The sequence below is a fragment of the Ranitomeya variabilis genome, chromosome 3, assembly GCF_051348905.1.
Source record: "Ranitomeya variabilis isolate aRanVar5 chromosome 3, aRanVar5.hap1, whole genome shotgun sequence".
NCBI lineage: Eukaryota > Metazoa > Chordata > Amphibia > Anura > Dendrobatidae > Ranitomeya > Ranitomeya variabilis.
The window spans coordinates 537,223,911-537,247,607 of record NC_135234.1 but is presented as its reverse complement, the minus strand read 5'-3'; the positions used below and the strand labels follow the sequence as shown (position 1 = coordinate 537,247,607).

Below are 23,697 nucleotides of genomic sequence, written 5' to 3'. Positions count from 1 at the left end.
CCTGCTGCCACCTCCAAAGCAGCAAGCAGCTTCTGTCATAGACAGACCTAATGGACTGATAAGGGCCCATATGCTGTTCTGTGTCCACCACTGCTGCAGCAATGAAGATGTAGGTTTAGTATGCTTCATTTTGACTAATGGTGTTATCTTTTTCTCTTCAGTTTCACATCTACTCCTCAAAATGACCACTATCAAGTCCACATCACTGCATTGGGGGAGCAGCATACCAGAGTGGGGGTGCAGTTACTTGACAGAAAAGATGGCTCCTTCCTAGTAAGATACAAACTGTATGCCAGCTACAGCGCTCTTCAGATTGAAGTTCAAGTGAATGGCAGACATGTGGCAAAATCTCCTTATTTCCTAAAAGGTATTTTTGGTTCAGAGTAATAATATGATTGAGTCTGTTGAACAGCTTTAACCCTTTCGCCCTCCCAGGCTATTTTGACCTTCATGACCAGGCCAATTTTTACAATTTTACAACGCCTCAACGGATCCCACTGATTCTGAGATTGTTTTTTTTGTGACATATTGTACTTCATGGTACGGGTAGTAAAATTTGTTCAATATGACTCGCGTTTATTTGTGAAAAAGATCAGAAATTTGTCAAAACTTTTACAATTTTCAAACTTTTAATTTTTATGCCTTTAAACCAGAAAATTATGTCACACAAAATAGTTAATAAATAACATTTCCCACATGTCTACATTACATCAGCACAATTTTTTTAAACATCATTTTCTTTTCTTTAGGAAGTTAGAAGGGTTAAAAGCTGACCAGGGATTTCTCATTTACAAAACAATTTTTTTTTAGGGACCACGTCACATTTGAAGTGACTTTGAGTGGTCTAGATGACCGAAAATACTCAAAATTGACACCATCCTAAAAGCTGCACCTCTCAAGGTGCTCAAAACCACGTTTAACAAGTTTATTAACCCTTCAGGTGGTTCACAGAAACTGAAGCAAGAAAAAAGAAGGAAAAAAATGAACATTTAACTTTTTTCTCAAAAATTTTACTTTAGACCCATTTTTTTTATTTTCACAAGGTTAACAGGAGAAAATAGACCTCAAAATGTGTTGCGCCATTTCTCCTGAGCACGCCAATACCTCATATGTGGGGGAAAACTACTGTTTGGGCGCATGGCAGAGTTTGGAAGGGAAGGAGTATCGTTTGACTTTTTGAAAGCAAAATTGGCTACAATTGAGAGCAAACGCCATATAGTGTATGGAGAGCCCCTGGTGTGCCTAGTTAGTGGAAACACCCCACAAGTGACCCCATTTTGGAAACTATACTCAAGGAACCTATCTAGATGTGTGGTGAGCACCTTGAATCCCCAGGTACTTCACAGAAGTTTATAACGTAGAGTCGTGATAAAGAAAATCCAATTTTTTCCATATAAATGTTCTTTTAGCCCTAAATTTTGCATTTTCACAAGGATGATAGGAGAAATTGCATCATACACTTTGCTGGGAAATTTCTCCTGAGTACGCTGATGCCCAATATGTAGAGGAAAACTACTGTTTGGGTGCAGGGCAGGGCTTGGAAGGGAAGTAGCTCCGTTTGACTTTTTGAACGTTGAATAATGCATTTGGAGAGTCTTTGATATGCCTGCCTAAACAGTGTAAATCCACAATAAGTGACCCCATTTTGGAAACTAGACCCCACAAGGAAAGTATCTAGATGCGTGGTGAGCACTTCGAACCCCCATGTGCTTCACAGAAGTTTATAACATTGAGCTGTGAAAATAAAAATTATATATATTATTTTCCCACAAAATGTTATTTTAGCCCCAGTTGTTTTTATTTTTAAAAGGGTAACAGTAGAAAGTGCACTATACAATTTGTTATGCAATTTCTCCTGAAATGCTGATACCATATACAGCTCTGGCAAAAATTAAGAGAACACTGCAAAATGTTCAGTTTGTCTGATTTTTCTATTTGTCTGCTTCACAGAAGTTTATAACGTTGAGCTGTGAAAATTAAAAAATCACATTTTGTACAAAAATGTTCTTTAGCCCCAATTTTTTTCACAAGGGTAACAGGAGAAATTGCACCATACAATTTGTTATGCAATGTCTCCTAAGTACACCGATACCCCATATGTGGTCAAAAACTACTTTTGAGGCAAAGTACAAAGCTCAGAAGGGAAGAAGTCTGATGATGATGGGGTGAGAGGACGCTGAGTAGACCATTTCCACTCGGAACAACTGACATCTCTCATCAAGGTATCCTTGCACAGAGCTCTTTACTTCTACCTCATGTTATACTAATCATGTGCTTATTACTAAGTGGGTTCCTCTTTGTGTGACCTGATATCTCTATGGATTGGGGAGTTGCACGCTGATCTACATCTATCCTTTTACCCTGCACTAGCCGCATAATTAGACAATTTTAGCATTAAGAAATACATGTGATGTGTTAAAACAGTAACAGGGTCGAGGACCCTTTGAAGTGCAACCAGGCACGAAACGGCCGTTGTCCGTAGCTGACCACATTCCTCCCTGCTGTCTGCTTTTCAGAATGTCCAAATAAAGTGATTTGTATCCCACCAGGGTAAGTGCGCTTCCATTTTTTCTACTGTTTTTTCATTGGATTTTGTGCATCTTTCTTGGAAGTCGCACCCCACAGTACAGGTGTGGAGGAGTTGTACAGCCGTTGCCAACCTCTATATATTTGCTGGGCTGCGAGCTAAAAGGCTCTGCCGTGGGGCTTTGTTATATCATCAGTGCGGACGAGTGTGTTTTCTTTTTATGGACTTTCCATGTGATGTGTTACCCTTCAACCCCTAGTATATCTTTCTTACCCTTTGAATCCACATGCGGATGAATTAAAGGTACCCTGCCTGATTTTCTATTGGCCATCATGGTACATATTGCATATTATTCCACGGTCTCTCTCTGTCAACTACTTTGAATTTGGAAAATTAAAAAATTAAGAGAATGAAGAAACAGGTAAGGATTTTTTTCCCCAATGTGGAGCTTACTGTTTGCCACATGGGTTTCTTTTACCTTCCTCTGGATCAACATGTTAGGGCATGTTAGGTTAGGCTATGGGTTGAACTAGATGGACGTAAAGTCTTCCTTCAACCTTAAAAACTATGTTACTATGTTACATATAATGTCACAGTCACTGAAAACGTTTCTGATTAATTTCTTATGTGAATTCCTCCCCCCTACTGGTTTTCACCCAAACAGCGTCCCCATATAACATTTTCTGCTTACAATCATGTTTTTAAATGGTTTATATTAATAAAATGGAATTTTAATATGAATCTCTTTGCAACTCGACCCTTCATTCTATTTCTGTGGTTTGGGTCTACTTTGTATTATTTAGGTACAAACCATGCATGTGCCCAAATTGTTGTATTGGCCCATTTTTCTTTTTGTAATTTTTAAAATGTAAATGATTAAATTATGTATTGTGGTAGATCGACTCACTCAGCTGTACACAGAGGCAGACACGGGAACACTGTCTCTTTAAGAACGTCCTTGGTTTATTAGATGCTTTGTAAACCAAGGTGAAGCATAAAGTAAACAGCCCTCTGGCAAAAACAGCCAAAACAAAAATAAAAATGGCAGCACTAACCACAGTCCTTGTGTTAGCGGGGTTCAGCCCGCTCAGGGTTACCAAGACCCACGGTTCAGGTATTAGAAAACCACAAACACTTCCCTGGAGTGTTCCTCTCCAGACACTGAACACCAACTGCCTCTGGAGGCCAGCTACTTATACCCCAGACCACACACACAGCCCTTGAAACAAATTGGCTGTCAACCCCTTGTAACACTTAGGCCATGCGCACACGCTGCGGATTCCATTGCGGAATTTTCCGCAGCGGATTTGATAAATCCGCAGTGCAAAACCGCTGCGGTTTTTAGTGCGGATTTATCGCGGTTTTTATTGCAGTTTCCGCTGCGTTTTTTCACCTGCAGTTTCCTATTGGAGCAGGTGGAAAACCACTGCGGATTCCGCACAAAGAATTGACATGCTGCGGAAAATAAACCGCTGCGTTTCCGCGTGTTTTTTTCCGCAGCATGTGCACTGCGGATTTCATTTCCCATAGCTTTACATGGTACTGTAAATGCATGGGAAACCTCTGCGGATCCGCAGCTGCGGAAACGCTGCGGATCCGCAGCAAAATCCGCAGCGTGTGCACATACCCTTAATGTGCTGAAGGAAAAACTTCTGGGTTTGTAAATCACTGAAGCCATTAGCCTCAACGAAACATATCTCCCTTCCCGCACCTTGCCAGTGACTTTGTCACAATATATATATATTTGTATTGCCTAAAATACAAAGGAAATGTGTCGTCTTTAAGTTTAGGCCTTTTAGAGCTCATTTCATTTTCAACTTGCTTATCTGTGCACAGTAACAGTAACTTTTACATAACTCTGTACATCGGGTTTTCCAACTAAATCTCCAAATGACTTGATTCAGATGAAACCCCTAAGGGATCCATTCACTATGATGAGGCAGCAGAGTTACCCTGGACTCTGTCTGGCCTCTGTTCAGCGGTTTCCTTTTCAGGGGTCCACAAAACTGTGGCTGATGGCAGCTTCATGCACGCCTAAAAAGATGTACACCGCTGGATCATAGGCCAGACAGCATCCACAGTTCCTCCACCTGCCTCATTATATGGAATATTCTGCTTGAGGTTCCTTCTGAATTGTGTATTTCAGATACTTACATGGAAGCTCTGGTGTAAGCGCAGAGTGCAGGATAAACGTGTGCCGAGCCTTACTGTGATCTTTGGGAGACAGAATGAACAAATCAGCAGCAGGTGAAGAATTGGTTTTATTTATTTTTTATGCCTTTCCTCGTGCAGCATAAGTGATTAGACAATTTTATTCTTCTGGTTGGTGTGATTGCAGTGATACCAGATTGATATAGTTTTTCTGTTTGGCTGCTGTCACACACTAAAAGACTTTTTTTTTTTTTCCAAAAGCAAGTTTTTGCATCTCCACATTTTGATAGCTGTTATTTTTCCATATTTCTGTTGATAAAGTCATGTGAGGGCTTTTTTTTTGTGGGACAAGTTGATATTTTTATCGGTACCATTGTTGGTCACGTAACATTTTTTGATCACTTTCTATTCCGATCTTTGGCAGGCAGAATGAACTAAAACCATATATTCACATTTTTTTTTATGCCTTTCCGCATGTGGTAAAATTGATAAAGCAGCTTTATTCTTTGCGTCAGTATGATTATAGTGATACCTCATTTATATAATTTTTTTAGGTTTTGGCTTTTCTACACAAAAACTATTTTATAGAAAAAATAATAATTTTTTCATCGCTTTATTCTGAGAGCTATAACTTTCTTATTTTTCCACTGATGGTTCTGTACTGAAGGACAAGATGCCCTATTCAGCGGTAGCATTTTTGTTTACATTCATCTTTTTGATCGCGTTTTATTCCACTTTTTGTTTGGCGGTATGATAAAAAACCATAGTTTTTTTATTCTTCTTACGGTGTTCACTGAAAGGGCTAAGGAGTGGAACAGTTTTATAGGGTGGGTCGTTTCGGACCCAGCGATACCGAATATGTGTACTGTCTCCTGAACCCATCATTTGCTTTGGGAAAACAGCTTCAATCCGTCTTAAATAAAAAAAATATATTTATTTTTAGAAGCTCACGTGTCTTGTGTTTTTGGTGCCATTTTTGACATTGTAAGGCATGAGTGCAAGAGGGATCTTGGAATCAAATGATCACTGTCAATATAGGACCTCTCTGAGGTTTTGCTTATGACTGCAGATCTACACTAACAGGACAGTCACAGGGTTATGCACCATCAGGCAGTGGACAAATGTTAAAAAGGCATTCTCCCCAATTATCTCCTATACATGGGATAGGGGATATCTTCCCTACAGCTTGGGGACCAACGTCTTGCACCCCCACAGATCCAAAGAACTGGTCTCTAAAAAGCCGTGTGTGAATGGAGTGGTGGTCTATCATACACATTAATTCTTAATGTGAGTGGTGGAAATAGCTGAGTACATCGTTCAGCTGGTCTTCAGCACTCCCATAACTATGAGTAGAGGGACAGCTTACATGATCTAACTCCTCTTCAATCACAGCCCCGCTGTTAGGGGTTGGTGGGGATCACAGTGATAACACCTGCAGCAATCGGGAAGTTATGTCTTATCCTATGGATAGGGAACAGCTTTCAATCTTGAGAATATCCCTTCTCAGAGGTCAGAATATAAAAGGGCTTTCCCATTATATGTTGTAAAATTACCTCTTTCCATCCCTGTTGCACCCTCTAACCTAATCGCTGCTGCACGTAAACATGTAAACAGCCCCCCGAGGAAGCCCATCACGCGAAACGCGCATCGGGGCTATGGTCAGCACAGCCGCTCACCAAGGTCTTTTCCATATAGGTATGCACTGATATCTACATGTACTATTAGCGGCACTTTGTGCTCAGGATTATGTAGATTCACCTTCTTATTAGCGTACATCTCCTCACATGTAATCTCTACATTTCTGGTTGTCACATGTGATTGTTACTGTGAGATGCACATGTTACTCTGCACTTTACTCTGTGCTGCTATTTATTTATTTTTTTGCCATGAGATCTGTGTGATAGCAGTTGTTGCCTTAGGGTACATACCCTTTTATTCTCTATTTGTGAGTTGATCAATAAATTATGTGTATTGCTGTGTCAATAAAATCAGTGTTTTATCAAAAAAATTATCGCTACAGGACAAGGCATCTCGTGCCTCCTAGTCAACTGCTCTGTGTAACCCCGTCTGAGTCGCCCGCCAGGGCCGTGGGGTACCCGGAACCGGGTCCGGTGTTCACAGGGGGATGTTACGGTGGCGACCCGGTCCGTGGCCCTGGGCGCCCATGTAAAAGGGGAAAGTCTTTAAAGGGATTTGGTGAATAGAGTTTATATTCGTGACGCCACCTGTGGTGTTCGGTCAGTAGGGACCGACGCTGCTATAAGGGGTTTTCTGGGGTAATGTTATGGCAGCTAGATGGTATACCTTCCCACAGGTGAAGTGTATCCCCAGGGCTCCCGGTGTGTAGATGGAAGATGGTGAGAGGTGCAGTAAAGAACGAGGACACAGGTTTGCAGTCTCTTTACCTTGTTTACTGAAGTCTTCAGGCAGCCACAGTCCAGGGTACCAGATCACAGGGCAGGCAGAGTCCGGACGGCTTGGAGGCAAGTTGGGAGTTCCCTTTTCCAGGTGGAGATTAAGAGCCCTCCCTCTAGCGCGGTGGTGTTGTAGTCCCTTACTGCCTATGGCTTCAGATAAGGTCCTCACAGTTCTTCTCTCTGTCCCCCTTAAAGGATAGGACAATACATGCATGACAGGCAACTTGAGCCTTTTTACAGGGACTCTAGCATGCCCTGGGCTCTATGTGTTACTGTGTCTCAGGCGTGTGTGGCGGACAGGTAACTTGCAGTTCAGCTGTCCTGCCGGTCTCTGATGTAAGTATTAGAGTCCCTTACAACCTCGGTGGTCCGGCTACCGGTATCTGCGCTTTGCCAGGGAGACAGTCTGATCGCCGCTGTTCTCCCCCTGGTGTCCTCGCTTGTGCTCCTCTCTCCTACATGCTCACTGCAATATATTCGGCTTCCGATGTTGTCTCTGTCCAGGAGCTGCAGCACTCTGTCGTAGCTGCATGGCTCCTCATGCGTTCTTCCTGCCTCAGACTGCTCCAGTCTGCTGTCTGGCACTAACTAACTAACTTTCCCTCCAAACTGCCATATATATGGGGAGTCACCTAGTAAATAGGATCAAAAGCTCCCCCTGGTGGCCTGGAGTGTGAACATGTTGCATGCTTGTGTTTACCTGGTGACAGTTATCCTTCCTTGCCTCCAAGCGTAACATCACTCTCCCCGTGAGGAAAGCAATGTTAATGTGACGACCAGGACCCTGGGGTGCCACACGTCCCTATCACTAATTAGAAGCTTTCTGTCAATATACAGTGTACACAGAAAGCTGTCAATCAGTGGTGTGGGTGGGATTATATAGGGCTCAGCATTCAGAGAACTGCTAGATCTGCAGCAGAGAAAACAGTGATTGTTTCAAAATGACAGCATGCAGACCATTAAGTGCTACATCGCTGGAATCAGGATCTCAGTTCCTAAATCATGATGCTCTCAGATTACATAGCAAAACTTGCTGACAGATTCCTTCTAAGGGCTTTGAAGAATTAAAATGACAGTATCAAAAGAGAGTGGTCTGCAAAAGAAATCCAGTCATTTCTGAGATAGGTGGATGTTAAGAAATGTCATAGAACCAGAATTCTCCTTAATTACTCGCCCTCTTCCATTCAACAGATTACACTTTGAGAGAAGTGCATCTGCCCCTTTCCTGTATTTTACGTTTATGTGGTTCTGAGAGTTTCTGACGATTCATAGAAATATATTATAAAGTTTTATGTAGCCATACGGACTACTGATTTTTACCTAAAAAGCGATAATGATAGGTTTGCAGCAGGTAGGATGCCAAGATTTGAACTGAAATGATCTAGTATTGATGGTGTATTTCAGAATAGGCCTTCAATTTTAAACAACTTGTTATACCCTTTCAGGCTGTATTAAAAGCATCTACTTAAAGGGAAGGTGCCATCAAAAAAATTTTTTTTACAGCAATTGTAAAAATGTAAAGAATTAATGTTTAAATTTTCTTTAAAAATATTATCATTTGTTTATAATTTAGTAAAATATGAAAAATAATTTGAAAAGTTTGGGAATTTCCACTTTTAAACACTAGGGGGAGCAGCTGCTGAAATTTCAGAAAAACCTAGTGTACAACTAGCTCACATTACAGCACTGCAGTAATTATGGGCGGAGTCTGCTGATGTGTGTGATGTCTCCTCTCCTCCCCTTCTATGTGTTTGCTAAGGGATGAGAGGATGATATTCAGGAACCCAGTGAGCAGCCATTTTGTTGGTGACTGCAGAGTAAGGCTGCCGTCACACTAGCAGTATTTGGTCAGTATTTTACCTCAGTATTTGTAAGCCAAAACCAGGAGTGGAACAATTAGAGGAAAAGTATAATAGAAACATATGCACCACTTCTGCATTTATCACCCACTCCTGGTTTTGGCTTGCAAATACTGAGGTAAAATACTGACCAAATACTGAATGTGTCACCGAGGATGGCAGGCAGCAAGGATTCTGGGAGATATGTGGTGGAGGGAGCAGGGTGACAGCAGCACAGAGTATTTCAGGAGAGCAGTGTGCTGGTCTATGGGGGGCACCATGTTCAGTGCGCGGAGCAGCCAGGGATTGTACATAGAGCGCTGTCTTTTATACACATGGATGGACCGTCTGCTCCACAGAAATCCAGGAAACATGTCTGCGGATTGATGGCCTGTTCTGATCCAGACTTTGCATGCAAAGACCCCATTCCCCTCCTCAGATCCTGTCTTCTCCATCCTGTCCTGGCGATGTGTGAAAGTGAGACGACAGGCGAAGTACGGGGTGACGCTGGGAAGGAAACGTAGCCATATAGTAACGATAAAAATGAGACCCCTCTCTTCAGCTGCCTCACCAGCCCTGACTGCACCTAACTGGAGGTCATGCTGCCCCCTCTATTACCCCAGACCCGCGTGCAGGTGCTCTGCCAGAACCACCATAGAATGGGTCCGCTTTCTGAAGATAATACTGCCATAGTGTTCTCACATAATGCCACCATATAGATCACACACACAATACTATCAAATAGATCACACAATACTGTCATACAGTTCTCACATACCACCATATAGATCACACATAATACCGCCATATAATTCTCACCTAGTACTGCCACATAGATCACACATAATCCGACAATATAGTTCTCATATACCACCGTCATATAGTTTTTACATCATTCCACAACACTGATCAAACATAATACCGCCATATAGATCACATATAATACCGTCACATAGATCACACAATACTTGGCGGCATAATGTGTGATATTATATATATTATAATATCTCGGCATAATGTGTGGTCTTTACAGGAGTATTATGTGATAAATATACACTCACCGGCCACTTTATTAGGTACACCTGTCCAACTTCTTGTTAACACTTAATTTCTAATCAGCCAACCACATGGCGGCAACTCAGTGCATTTAGGCATGTAGACATGGTCAAGACAATCTCCTGCAGTTCAAACCGAGCATCAGTATGGGGAAGAAAGGTGATTTGAGTGCCTTTGAACGTGGCATGGTTGTTGGTGCCAGAAGGGCTGGTCTGAGTATTTCAGAAACTGCTGATCTACTGGGATTTTCACGCACAACCATCTCTAGGGTTTACAGAGAATGGTCCGAAAAAGAAAAAAAATCCAGTGAGCGGCAGTTCTGTGGGCAGAAATGCCTTGTTGATGCCAGAGGTCAGAGGAGAATGGGCAGACTGGTTCGAGCTGATAGAAAGGCAACAGTGACTCAAATCGCCACCCGTTACAACCAAGGTAGGCCTAAGAGCATCTCTGAACGCACAGTGCGTCGAACTTTGAGGCAGATGGGCTACAGCAGCAGAAGACCACACCGGGTACCACTCCTTTCAGCTAAGAACAGGAAACTGAGGCTACAATTTGTACAAGCTCATCGAAATTGGACAGTAGAAGATTGGAAAAACGTTGCTTGGTCTGATGAGTCTCGATTTCTGCTGCGACATTCGGATGGTAGGGTCAGAATTTGGCGTAAACAACATGAAAGCATGGATCCATCCTGCCTTGTATGGAGCATCTTTGGGATGTGCAGCCGACAAATCTGCGGCAACTGTGTGATGCCATCATGTCAATATTGACCAAAATCTCTGAGGAATGCTTCCAGCACCTTGTTGAATCTATGCCACGAAGAATTGAGGCAGTTCTGAAGGCAAAAGGGGTCCAACCCGTTACTAGCATGGTGTACCTAATAAAGTGGCCGGTGAGTGTATATAGCGGCATTATACGTGATCCATATGGTATTGTGCTGCTCTAGGGAGGTCACAGAGACGTATGGTGGAAGGAGCAGGGTGACAGGAGCACAGAGTATTTCAGGAGAGCAGTGTACTGGTCTATGGGTGGGAGGGTGTGCTCACACTCACACGCTCGCAACTGTATACTTAGCCTTTACTGGCTATTAAAATGGGGGACACCCCCCAAAAAAAGACGTGGGGCCCCCTATAATTAATAACCATCAAATACTATGCAGACAGCTGCAGGCTGACATTAATAGCCTAGGAAGGGGCCATGGATATTGTCCCCCCAGGCTAAAAAGATCAGCTCTCAGCCGCCTTTTACATGCGCCTCTTCTGGCGCTTTGCCTGGCAATTTCCACTTGCCCTGTAGCAGTAGCAAGTGGGGTTCATATTTTTGGGGTTAATGTCACCTTCATATTGTCCGGTGACATCAAGCCCACGGCTTAGTAATGGAGAGGCGTCTATAAGGCACCCATCCATTACTAATCCTATAGTTGTATTGTAAATAAAGACTCGGCCAGAATAAAGTCCTTTATTGATCTTTTACCATACCGAACGCATAATCCTCGACTCCCTCAACAAAAATAATAAACCACATTGGGGAAAGACACGCAGGGGGAGAGGAGTGCATAGGAGAGGATTAGATACTGACTGCTGAGCCGTGTATCTAATCCTGGCCTGTGTGATACTGACAGCTGATCCGTGTATCTAATCCTGTCCTGTGTGATACCAACTGCTGAGCCGTGTATCTAATCCTGTCCTGTGTGATACCGACTGCTGAGCCGTGTATCTAATCCTGTCCTGTGTGATACCGACTACTGAGCCGTGTATCTAATCCTGTCCTGTGTGTTACCAACTGCTGAGCCGTGTATCTAATCCTGTCCTGTGTGATACCGACTGCTGAGCCGTGTATCTAATCCTGTCCTGTGTGATACCAACTGCTGAGCCGTGTATCTAATCCTGTCGTGTGATACCAACTGCTGAGCCGTGTATCTAATCCTGTCGTGTGATACCAACTGCTGAGCCGTGTATCTAATCCTGTCCTGTGTGATACTGACTGCTGAGGACACAGTACACAGGACAGGATTAGCTACCCAGGACTAGATTAGCTACACAGGACAGAGGTAGCAGTGGTAGGTGTATATAGAGGCAGATAGTGGTATACAGAGGCAGGCAGCAGTGGTATACAGAGGCAGGCAGCAGTGGTATACAGAGGCAGGCAGCAGTGGTATACAGGCAGGCAGCAGTGGTATACAGAGGCAGGCAGCAGTGGTATACAGATGCAGGCAGCAGTGGTATACAGAGGCAGCTAGCAGTGGTATACAGAGGCAGCTAGCAGTGGTATACAGAGGCAGCTAGCAGTGGTATACAGAGGCAGCTAGCAGTGGTATACAGAGGCAGCTAGCAGTGGTATATAGAGGCAGCTAGCAGTGGTATATAGAGGCAGGTAGCAAGGGTATATAGAGGCAGGTAGCAAGGGTATATAGAGGCAGGTAGCAGGGGTATATAGAGGCAGCTAGCAGTGGTATATAGAGGCAGCTAGCAGTGGTATATAGAGGCAGCTAGCAGTGGTAGGTGGTATATAGGGGCTGGTAGCAGTGGTAGGTGGTATATAGAGGCAGGTAGCAGTGGTATATAGGGGCAGGTAGCAGTGGTATATAGAGGCAGCTAGCAGTGGTATATAGAGGCAGCTAGCAGTGGTATATAGAGGCAGCTAGCAGTGGTATATAGAGGCAGGTAGCAGTGGTATATAGAGGCAGGTAGCAAGGGTATATAGAGGCATGTAGCAGGGGTATATAGAGGCATGTAGCAGGGGTATATAGAGGCAGGTAGCAGTGGTATATAGGGGCAGCTAGCAGTGGTATATAGGGGCAGGTAGCAGTGGTATATAGGGGCAGGTAGCAGTGGTATATAGGGGCAGCTAGCAGTGGTATATAGAGGCAGCTAGCAGTGGTATATGGGGGCAGGTAGCAGTGGTATATAGAGGCAGCTAGCAGTGGTATATAGAGGCAGCTAGCAGTGGTATATAGAGGCAGCTAGCAGTGGTATATAGAGGCAGCTAGCAGTGGTATATAGAGGCAGCTAGCAGTGGTATATAGAGGCAGCTAGCAGTGGTATATAGAGGCAGCTAGCAGTGGTATATAGGGGCAGCTAGCAGTGGTATATAGAGGCAGCTAGCAGTGGTATATAGAGGCAGCTAGCAGTGGTATATAGAGGCAGCTAGCAGTGGTATATAGGGGCAGCTAGCAGTGGTATATAGAGGCAGCTAGCAGTGGTATATAGAGGCAGCTAGCAGTGGTATATAGAGGCAGCTAGCAGTGGTATATAGGGGCAGCTAGCAGTGGTAGGTGGTATATAGGGGCTGGTAGCAGTGGTAGGTGGTATATAGAGGCAGGTAGCAGTGGTATATAGAGGCAGCTAGCAGTGGTATATAGAGGCAGCTAGCAGTGGTATATAGGGGCAGGTAGCAGTGGTATATAGGGGCAGGTAGCAGTGGTATATAGAGGCAGCTAGCAGTGGTATATAGAGGCAGCTAGCAGTGGTATATAGGGGCAGCTAGCAGTGGTATATAGAGGCAGCTAGCAGTGGTATATAGAGGCAGCTAGCAGTGGTATATAGAGGCAGCTAGCAGTGGTATATAGAGGCAGCTAGCAGTGGTATATAGAGGCAGCTAGCAGTGGTATATAGGGGCAGCTAGCAGTGGTATATAGAGGCAGCTAGCAGTGGTATATAGAGGCAGCTAGCAGTGGTATATAGAGGCAGCTAGCAGTGGTATATAGAGGCAGCTAGCAGTGGTATATAGAGGCAGCTAGCAGTGGTATATAGGGGCAGCTAGCAGTGGTAGGTGGTATATAGGGGCTGGTAGCAGTGGTAGGTGGTATATAGAGGCAGGTAGCAGTGGTATATAGAGGCAGCTAGCAGTGGTATATAGAGGCAGCTAGCAGTGGTATATAGGGGCAGGTAGCAGTGGTATATAGGGGCAGGTAGCAGTGGTATATAGAGGCAGCTAGCAGTGGTATATAGAGGCAGCTAGCAGTGGTATATAGGGGCAGCTAGCAGTGGTATATAGAGGCAGCTAGCAGTGGTATATAGAGGCAGCTAGCAGTGGTATATAGAGGCAGCTAGCAGTGGTATATAGAGGCAGCTAGCAGTGGTATATAGAGGCAGCTAGCAGTGGTATATAGAGGCAGCTAGCAGTGGTATATAGGGGCAGCTAGCAGTGGTATATAGAGGCAGCTAGCAGTGGTATATAGGGGCAGCTAGCAGTGGTATATAGGGGCAGCTAGCAGTGGTATATAGGGGCAGGTAGCAGTGGTATATAGAGGCAGCTAGCAGTGGTATATAGAGGCAGCTAGCAGTGGTATATAGGGGCAGGTAGCAGTGGTATATAGAGGCAGCTAGCAGTGGTATATGGGGGCAGGCAGCAGTGGTAGATAGGGGCAGGTAGCAGTGGTATATAGAGGCAGCTAGCAGTGGTATATAGGGGCAGGTAGCAGTGGTATATAGAGGCAGCTAGCAGTGGTATATGGGGGCAGGCAGCAGTGGTATATAGAGGCAGCTAGCAGTGGTATATAGGGGCAGGTAGCAGTGGTATATAGAGGCAGCTAGCAGTGGTATATGGGGGCAGGTAGCAGTGGTAGATAGGGGCTGGTAGAAGTGGTAGATGCATAAGAAAATAAAATCGCTGTACTTACCTTCCGTCCTCTCCCAGGAAGTGCTGAGTCATGTTCAGGGCAGAGCAGTGTGACGATCTCCCTGCTCTGCTCTGAACAGGTCGGCAGTGATTGCAGCCTGTACTGTAATACTAAGTACAGGCTGCAATCACAGCTCCTCGCTGCAGATACTTACCTCGGACCCTCGGCAGCAGCTTCTCCCTGGCAGCTTCTGCCATCGCACGCACTGAGCTGTGTGTGCGATGGCAGAGGAAAATAAACAAAATGGCCGCGATCTCCTCTCACAGCTGTGACGTGGCAGCTCAGTGGGCGTGGCCAAGTCACAGCTGAGAGGCAGGAGATGCGGTCGGGGCCCGACCGTTGGCTCCTATGTACATGGCTGCCGTAAGTGAGGTGTGCAAGTGTGGTGCCCAGACACTTACACCCACACTAATGAAAATGGCGGCCTCCAGTGGTGAATGTAAAAGGGAATAAATACAAAAGTATGAAAGAGGTACATTTACTTTTGTATTAAAAATAATTGATTATATAATCAATAATTATTAATACAAAAACTAAAATCACGGCACCCTCCCTTTAAGGTACCGTCACATTTAGCGACGCTGCAGCGATCTAGACAACGATGCCGATCGCTGCAGCGTCGCTGTTTCGTCGTTGTGTGGTCGCTGGAGAGCTGTCACACAGACCGCTCTCCAGCGACCAACGATGCCGAAGTCCCCGGGTAACCAGGGTAAACATCGGGTTACTAAGCGCAGGGCCGCGCTTAGTAACCCGATGTTTACCCTGGTTACCAGTGTAAATGTAAAAAAACCAAACACTACATACTTACATTCCGGTGTCTGTCGGGTCCCCCGGCGTCTGCTTCCCTGCACTGTGTAAGCGCCGGCCCTAAAGCAGAGCGGTGACGTCACCGCTGTGCTCTGCTTTACGGCTGACCGGCGCTGACACAGTGCAGGGAAGCAGAACACCGGGGGACGCGACAGACACCGGAATGTAAGTATGTACTGTTTGTTTTTTTTTACATTTACACTGGTAAACAGGGGAAATATCGGGTTACTAAGCGCGGCCCTGCGCTTAGTAACCCGATGTTTACCCTGGTTACCAGTGAAGACATCGCTGAATCAGCATCACACACGCCGACTCAGCGATGTCTGCAGGAGATCCAGCGATGAAATAAGGTGCTGGCCTTCTAGCTCCGACCAACGATGTCACAGCAGGATCCTGATCGCTGCTGCGTGTCAAACACAACGATATCGCTATCCAGGACGCTGCAACGTCACGGATCGCTAGCGATATCGTTGTTAAGTTGTTCAGTGTGAAGGTACCTTTATTCATTGTTATTTGCACAAATTAGCCTATACAGAGGTCAAATCAAAGGATCATTTATACAACTTAAGGGTATAATATATTATCGTGCTTGAGCGGTTTCAATGAGTAAAATATATAAAATGCCTTTATATTCTCTATTTAACCGCGATAACAGTGCTTTTAGGTGTAGGATGTAGCCGCTATAATCTGTGTAGGTCTGGTGGGAGCAGGTATGAGAAAGAACAGACAACAGTGACCTCTGCAGGCCAAAGGAGAATACTACACAACTAAAATGTCTGCTCAAATGTCTTACCTACATGGATGCAAAACATTGACTCATTATCGCTGTACAGAATATAATAAGACTTTGTTGTATGTGTTTTCCCACTTCATAAGTAAAATTAATATACAAATTAAAAAGGATTTTGTTTAATAATATTTTTTTTAAATTCGAAAGTTTCGATGTACTATTCCATTCTCAGGCACAAGTGCACTGTTAAGTGATACTGCTTTATTAGGCAGTTTAACTTATAATAATTGAAATTAGATCATTAGACTTAAAAAGGTTTTCAAAGACTTTGAACCGTCATCAATATTTGATCCGTCCAACTCTCATGATCTCTAAGAATCACCCAAATGCATGGGATCAAGTTGCAGTATCAGGCATTGCCACAAGTGTATGTGTGACGCTGTGCCAGTGTAGACAATGAATATGCAATGTATACTGCTTATTCTCCTTAATGACTAGAATATTGAAAATTACATAACTGACTTTTTATTGCACCTTATATTTCACATTTCTTAGGTCCAATTTACAGTGAAGAATGTCACTGCCCTGAGCCGGACAGTGACGTGTGGCTAAGACATATGTCATGTAAAGACGCCATTCCACAAATTCAACGTGATCTCAAACATTTTCCAACGGTTGATCCTGACAAGATTGCTGTAGAAATCCCGGAAAGATTTGGGGACCGCCAGAGCTTGTGCCATTACACCATCAAGGATAATAAGGTATGTTCTGTGCCCAAGGATATCATGCATTTCATTTTAGTGATAGTAAATTTGCCCAAATGTGTCACCATCACGTATACGATGAATGACATCGTTACTAAGAGTCAGCCTAAAGCCGAATGTTATATGTGAAGGGTGCTCGTACTGTTTATTGAGCATAACACTCTGATGTAGCCTGGCCCAATAACATAAAATATGACTTTTTAATGTATTGATTCAGATCGCACGGTGTTCTTCCTTCTTAAGCAATATGGACACCTTTTGGGAAAATTTTTTTTTTTTTACTTTCAGAAAACCCCTGTTCCCCAGTTGCAGTTGTTTTTTCTTTTCTTACCCTCACCTGGTCCGTGAATGAGTCGGTATCACTGTACCCTGTGGGTATTCTTGTCTGCAGTTCTGACGTCACATTGACTTCACTGAAGCCAGCAAATGAGCTTCGCTGTTCTGCCCAAGTAGTCGTCACAATCACATGCTCAGTTCACTTTCCGAAGGAACCTCAAAAGCAGAGAAAGAGTACCGTATATACCCTAGTTAAAGCCGACCTGAGTATAAGCCGAGACCCCTAATTTTGCCACAAAAAACTGGGAAAACTTATTGACTCGAGTATAAGCCTAGGGTGGGAAATGCAGCAGCTACCGGTAAATTTAAAAAATAAAAATAGATACTAATAAAAGTAAAATGAATTGAGATATCAGTAGGTTAAATGTTTTTGAATATCCATATTGAATCAGGAGCCCCATATAATGCTCCATACAGTTAATGATGGGCCCCATAAGATGCTCCATACAAAAATATGCCTCATATAATCCTGCACAAAGGTTAGTGATAGCCCCATAAGACGCTCCATACAAAAATATGCCTCATATAATCCTGCACAAAGGTTAGTGATAGCCCCATAAGACGCTCCATACAAAAATATGCCCCATATAATCCTGCACAAAGGTTAGTGATAGCCCCATAAGACGCTCCATACAAAAAATATGCCCCATATAATACTGCACAAAGGTTAATAATAGCCCCATAAGATGCTCCATAGAATAATATGCCCTATATGCTGCTGCTGCGATAAAAAAAAAAATGGCATACTCACCTCTTGTCATTGGGGGCAAGATGCCGGTGTCGCCGCTGGTTCAGATCCCCCAGCACTTGTGATATTCACCTGTCCCCGTTCTACCACCGTGCGCTGCTGTGTTTTCCGGCTCTCTGCAGTGACTGTTAAAGGGAACCTGTCACCCCGTTTTTTCGGTATGAGATAAAAATACTGTTAAATAGGGCCTGAGCTGTGCATTACAATAGTGTATTTTGTGGACCCCGATTCCCCACCTATGCTGCCGAAATACGTTACCAAAGTAGTCGTTTTCGCCTGTCAATCAGGCTGGTCAGGTCGGATGGGCGTGGTGTCTTCCCCCAGATCTTGCGTAGTTTTCCGTTGGTGGCGTAGTGGTGTGCGCATGTCCAAGGTCCTGAATCCTGCACAGGGGTGTGAAAATAGCAGCGATGTCCGTTATTCCATTGATGATCGGTGGGCGGAGCAGAGTTCGCATCTCGGCTTCATGAAAATGGCCGCCGCGATAGCCATCTGCGCACGCGCGGATGCCCGTGGCCATTTTCCTGAAGCCGCGGCCAGCAGAGCGCCGCTTCTGCGCACGCGCGGCCAAAGCAAGATGGCCGCGCCCACCGATCACCAATGGAATAACGGACATCGCTGCTATTTCACACCCCTGTGCAGGATTCGGGACCTTGGACATGCGCACACCACTACACCACCAACGGAAAACTACGCAAGATCTGGGGGAAGACACCACGCCCATCCGACCTGACCAGCCTGATTGACAGGCGAATCGTGGTGGGGAATCGGGGTCCACAAACTACACTATTGTAATGCACAGCTCAGGCCCTATTTAACAGTATTTTTATCTCATACCGAAAAAACGAGGTGACAGGTTCCCTTTAAAGCAGAGGGTGCGCACTAAACACGTCATCGCGCCCTCTGACCTGAACGTCACAGCCAGAGGATGCGGAAGGCACAGCCCGGCGGTGAAACGGGGACAGGTGAATATCGCATGGCTCACCCTCCCCCTTCAGACTCACCCTCCTGGTGCAGAGACCATGCCGGGAGGGGGTGAGTATGATGTGACAGCCGCCACTCCTGCCGTTCCCTCTCCCCCACGACCCCATGGGACAATGACTCGAGTATAAGCCGAGAGAGGCACTTTCAGCCTAAAAAAATGGGCTGAAAATCTCGGATTATGCTCGAGTATATACGGCAATTAGAAAAATACCTGAATTCATTATTTGACACTTGAAATTTATTTACCCCAACCCACTATAAAATGAGAGACTTACAAGTGTCCTGACTTGATCTTTCAATTTCATCTCTTAGATTTATATAAAAACCTACGGGGAACATGTTGGCTTTAGAATTTTCATGGATTCACTTCTTCTGTCCTTATCAAGTAAAGTAAGTATCTAGGAATATAATATTTTTTTTTAATTAATTATATAGACTAGACAATAATATAGATTAATCAGCTTTTACGTGATTTATGTATAGGATTATCCTATAGGTAAATCAGTAGCACATCTGTGGTGGTCCGAATCCTGCTACCCTTGCCCATCATGCAGAAGCTTTTCGAGGTAATCTGAACTACTAGGCCTAGCCTGTAATAATTATAGGGGATAACTCAGGAGACTCTTTGCGTGGAACAAGACAACTACAGGACACAGTTTTATAAGTGGTAAAGTCTATATTATCACACGGTGATTCAAACAGGTGCAGAGAGAAACTCAAGTCCACATCACTTGGTACAAATAATAAACGCAGCTTAGCAGTCTATAGGAAACTTCAGAGGAAAATGCAATCAAGCAGAAAGTCTATGAAGCACAGTTATTCTTGAGGATACTTGACACAAATAAATCCTTGTCTTAGTCCAGGCACAGATAGATATGCTTATTAGGCAGTTCAAATAATATCTTAGCTCAACCAGGGAGGCCTGGTTAATAGTCTCAGGTTATTGCAAAGCAGAAACAGCTTACATGTCCAGCAAATGCAGATGGAAGTAAACACGAACAGCAGATGAAGGAAGATTACTGGAAACTTGTGTATGCAATTTTGTACAGCAAAATGTTTAATACAACCTATTGTAAAAATAACACAGTAATTTTTTTTAAAGGAAACCTGTCAGCACATTTTTACATATGGAAGTAGTGTTATCTTATGGAAGTAGTGTTATAGCTGTGCAGGCACTTGTCACCCAATAAAATGATGCCTTTTCCATATAGTCCATGAGCCGGGCCAGATATCGGTACCACCCGGAGTGACTAATTTTCTTTGGTATTTTTAGGTAGATGCATGTCTGTAGTTTATTTTTTGATATGATAGCCCTTACATATACGTAGCTTATTAACCCCTTCAGCCCTAGGCCTATTTGTACCCAAGTGCCTAAGCCAATCTGACCTGTGCCACTTCATGGGCTAATAACTTTGGAACGCTTTCACCTATCCAAGCCATTCTGAGATTGTTTTCTCGTGACATATTGTACTTCACGTCAGTGCTAAATGGGAGTCAATATATTTTACCTTTCTATATAAAAAAATGCTAAATATTCGGAAATTTTGGAAAAATCGGCAATTTTTTAACTTTGAAATTCTCTGCTTTTTACAAAAATACTGATACCCCCCATAATAGTTATTAATTTACACTCCCCACATGTTTACTTCATATTGGCATCATTTTGAAAATGAAACCTTATTGTTTTACGACGTAATAGGGCTTATAGTTTTATGCGCAATTTTTCACATTTACAGCAAAACCCACTTTTCAAAGGACCAAGTCACTTCTGAAGTCACTTTAAGGGGCTTACATAACAGAAACCACCCATAAATTACCCCATTTTGCAAACTACACCCCTCAAGCTGTTCAAAACTCATTTTTAAAAACTGTTAACCCTTTAGGTGTTCCACAGGAATTTTAGCATGAGCCAAGAACCAAATATGACGATATCGGTACCACCCGGAGTGACTAGATGTAGTATTTGTAACAAAATTTAATCCAAGTTATGTAAATACACACTGAACATGTCATGTGCATATATATATATATATATATATATATATATATATATATATATATATGTTACTCCATAATATCTTCAACATCGGACTCTGAATCTGACTGTTGTTCTACTGGCTCGTCTTCAGTACCCTTGTTCTGGCATGTCTGTAATCTGCACATGTCTGTGCACTTCAGGCCATTGCTGAGGCAAGTACACTGAGGAAGTTCACATGACCGCACACACTTGCAGGACAGTAGCTGTATAATAGCTTCTGGTGCTGGTGCCCCTTGCATCCACTTGACAACAAGCTTTCCGTCGTTATCTATCATCCAACCGCAGTCTGTTGGGTTTGCAACCCATGGCTGGCTCTGCAGACTTCTCCTCCAGATCGCAGCCTGGTAGTTTGCACGCAGTGCATGCATGAAAAGGCAGTCCTGGCAAGGAGGGAGTTGACTTGACTCTACCACTCCACGTCTGGCACAGAACAGCTGATAACGGAGCCTGTTTACCTCAGTTGTTTGGGTAGTTGGCAGGTACATGTGGCAGGTGATTTCCTGTAACTTCTCAAAAAGTTCGGTAGACACTTCCCATGAACGACCAACTTCCTGAAAGGCATCCTGGTATGTCTTGTTCATCTTCAACTGCTTGAGTGTCGTCATCTTCCCACGGCCAGCGAATGCACTGACGGTGTCACAGCCTGTAAATGCATGCATACCAATCAATGAATCACATACGCTGCCTCCCAATGTTCGGCTCAGAGTGGTGATATCCAGGAATCTTGTCCGGTTCTGTGTACCGCATTTCTGGAACAGGTGGGATGGGATTTTGTGGCACATGCCCAGACACAGGACCATGACATCAGTATCCTCCGAAGTGATGATGACCGACTTGTAACCAGATTCTGCTGCATGAAGAGCATGGAGAAGGAGGCGTGTGTCTGCTTCTTCTTGATTTGACTTAAGGTCAGCAGCCTCTTCCCACTGTTCTTTGGTGATCTTAAAGCAGAGCTGCTCACATGTGACATACAGCTCCTTCTCCTCAAGCTTCTCCCTGTGGTGTTTCGCCTTCCATTCTTCTACCAGAAACTTTATGAGACTTGCCTTGTTGGAGGAACTACTTAGAAGCTTTTTCCACTGCTGGATGTTGTGCCCATGTTGAATGTTCTTGAAATGGATCCCTGTGCCTTCATATCTGTTGACTCTTTCTGTATCTTTGATGGATGTCTCCTTGTAGACGTCAAAGACAATATCAATGCGCTTGCTCTTAGCACCCTCATGGATAGCGCGACTCATTGCTGTGCCTGCTAGCTGGCCAAATGTTGCATTGTTTCCCTTCAGTTTCTGAACCAGGCTCATCCCATCAATGATGGTTGCAGAGGGCTCGGGGATCACTTCTGCAGGACGAGCATTCCTCTCCAACTCCCTTGCGAGGGCAGCCTTGTTGGTCTTGCGGATAGACCCATCACCATTGGCAAGTGCCCATGGCAATGGACCCAGGGGATGAGTCAAGACATCACTCATTTGTAGCTTTCTGTTCTCAGCTACAAGTATCATCTGGCCAAATAGGTTTCTGTCAGCCTTCAAAATTACCTCCTTGCCAAGACCTTGTCTGCGTGTCTTCATTTGGATGTTAGAGAACGTTTTAAGTTTGTTCTTCGTCATCTTGTCATGAAACAATGTAGTTGGCTTATCGGTACCCAAACGCTCATCCTTGAATGTTTGATATGCATCCTCTCCTATACTGTATGCCCCTTGAAGGTCTTTGGCTACATCTGGTGGTGCTACAGTCGCTGTTGACAAACTGATAAGTTCACCATTATGCTCTTTGTTGAAGGGGTTCACCCAACCTGTCTCCAGCAGTTGAACGAAAGATTGGACATCGGCTTCATCTCTTCTAATCCTAGACACCTGTAGGTCTGAATGGCTGAAGTCAGTATATTGTTGGCCTACCAGGGCCCTCAGCTGCCTCAAGTACATACTGCGGTACTCTGATGTCAGGTAGAACCTGGAAACAGCTCCAACTTTGAGGCTGAAGCCTTTTGTGCCCCCTGGTGTCTGGGTGTCTTTGTTGATTGTCTCTTCAATGGTCTGGTCCACAGGAATTCGTCCAAAAGGATTCTTGCTACCGATCTGGACCGAAAAGCCACCTTGCATGAAGTATTCATGGACCTCTGGGTGTTCTATGGGCAGCCGAGACATTGTGGCATAGTAATAGGTTAGGTATCGGGCATAGTTGACCTTGTCATAGGCAAAACACCATGGTATCATCTGTCGGATTGCTCCTAGGTGAAGCATCCAGTTGCCTTCTCTTGAAGCTCGAACCAGGGCCAGCATGGTCTCGACCATGTCCAAGTATGACATCCAGAATGCTGAGAGTTGTTCATTTCTGAGGGTCTCAAGATAAACTTGAAAGAGCTTCAGGGTAAGTGTGCAAGATTCATTATCCAAGAGCTTTTCGAAGGATCCCTGCGACACACTGATGCGAAAGTTTGTGATGTTCTTCAGTGTTTCATCCAGATGGTGAAGGTCCCTTGCATGGTTTTCTTCTAGCCATGGAAGGAAGTTTTTCCATGCAAGCCTCATAAGTGCTTCATAGACCAGCTTGTGTAGTCTCACTGCTCTGTTGTACCTCCGGCCGTCCATCACTCCAGACACTGATCCTTCAGCGATTACACCGGATTCAACACACAGATCTCAGTCATTTGGCGCTCCTTCCCTTCCGAGGCCTGCCGTTCCCC

The 23,697-nt window shown here is 44.2% G+C and overlaps 1 protein-coding gene across 7 annotated transcripts in view; it reads left to right on the top strand.

The window, feature by feature from the left end:
- POGLUT2 (protein O-glucosyltransferase 2) overlaps window positions 1-23,697 on the top strand; it is a 139,679-nt gene that overhangs the window by 12,727 nt on the left and 103,255 nt on the right. For 4 of the 7 annotated variants that reach the window (XM_077297051.1, XM_077297046.1, XM_077297050.1 and 1 more), the window contains exons 2-4: window positions 162-367; window positions 16,700-16,905; window positions 19,289-19,366. In XM_077297051.1, the coding sequence (XP_077153166.1) occupies window positions 162-367; window positions 16,700-16,905; window positions 19,289-19,366 (490 nt within the window). Of the gene's footprint in view, window positions 1-161; window positions 368-4,673; window positions 4,775-14,934; window positions 14,971-16,699; window positions 16,906-19,288; window positions 19,367-23,697 lie in introns of those variants that run through there. The other 3 variants (XM_077297052.1, XM_077297053.1, XM_077297048.1) reach the window with 3 other exon arrangements.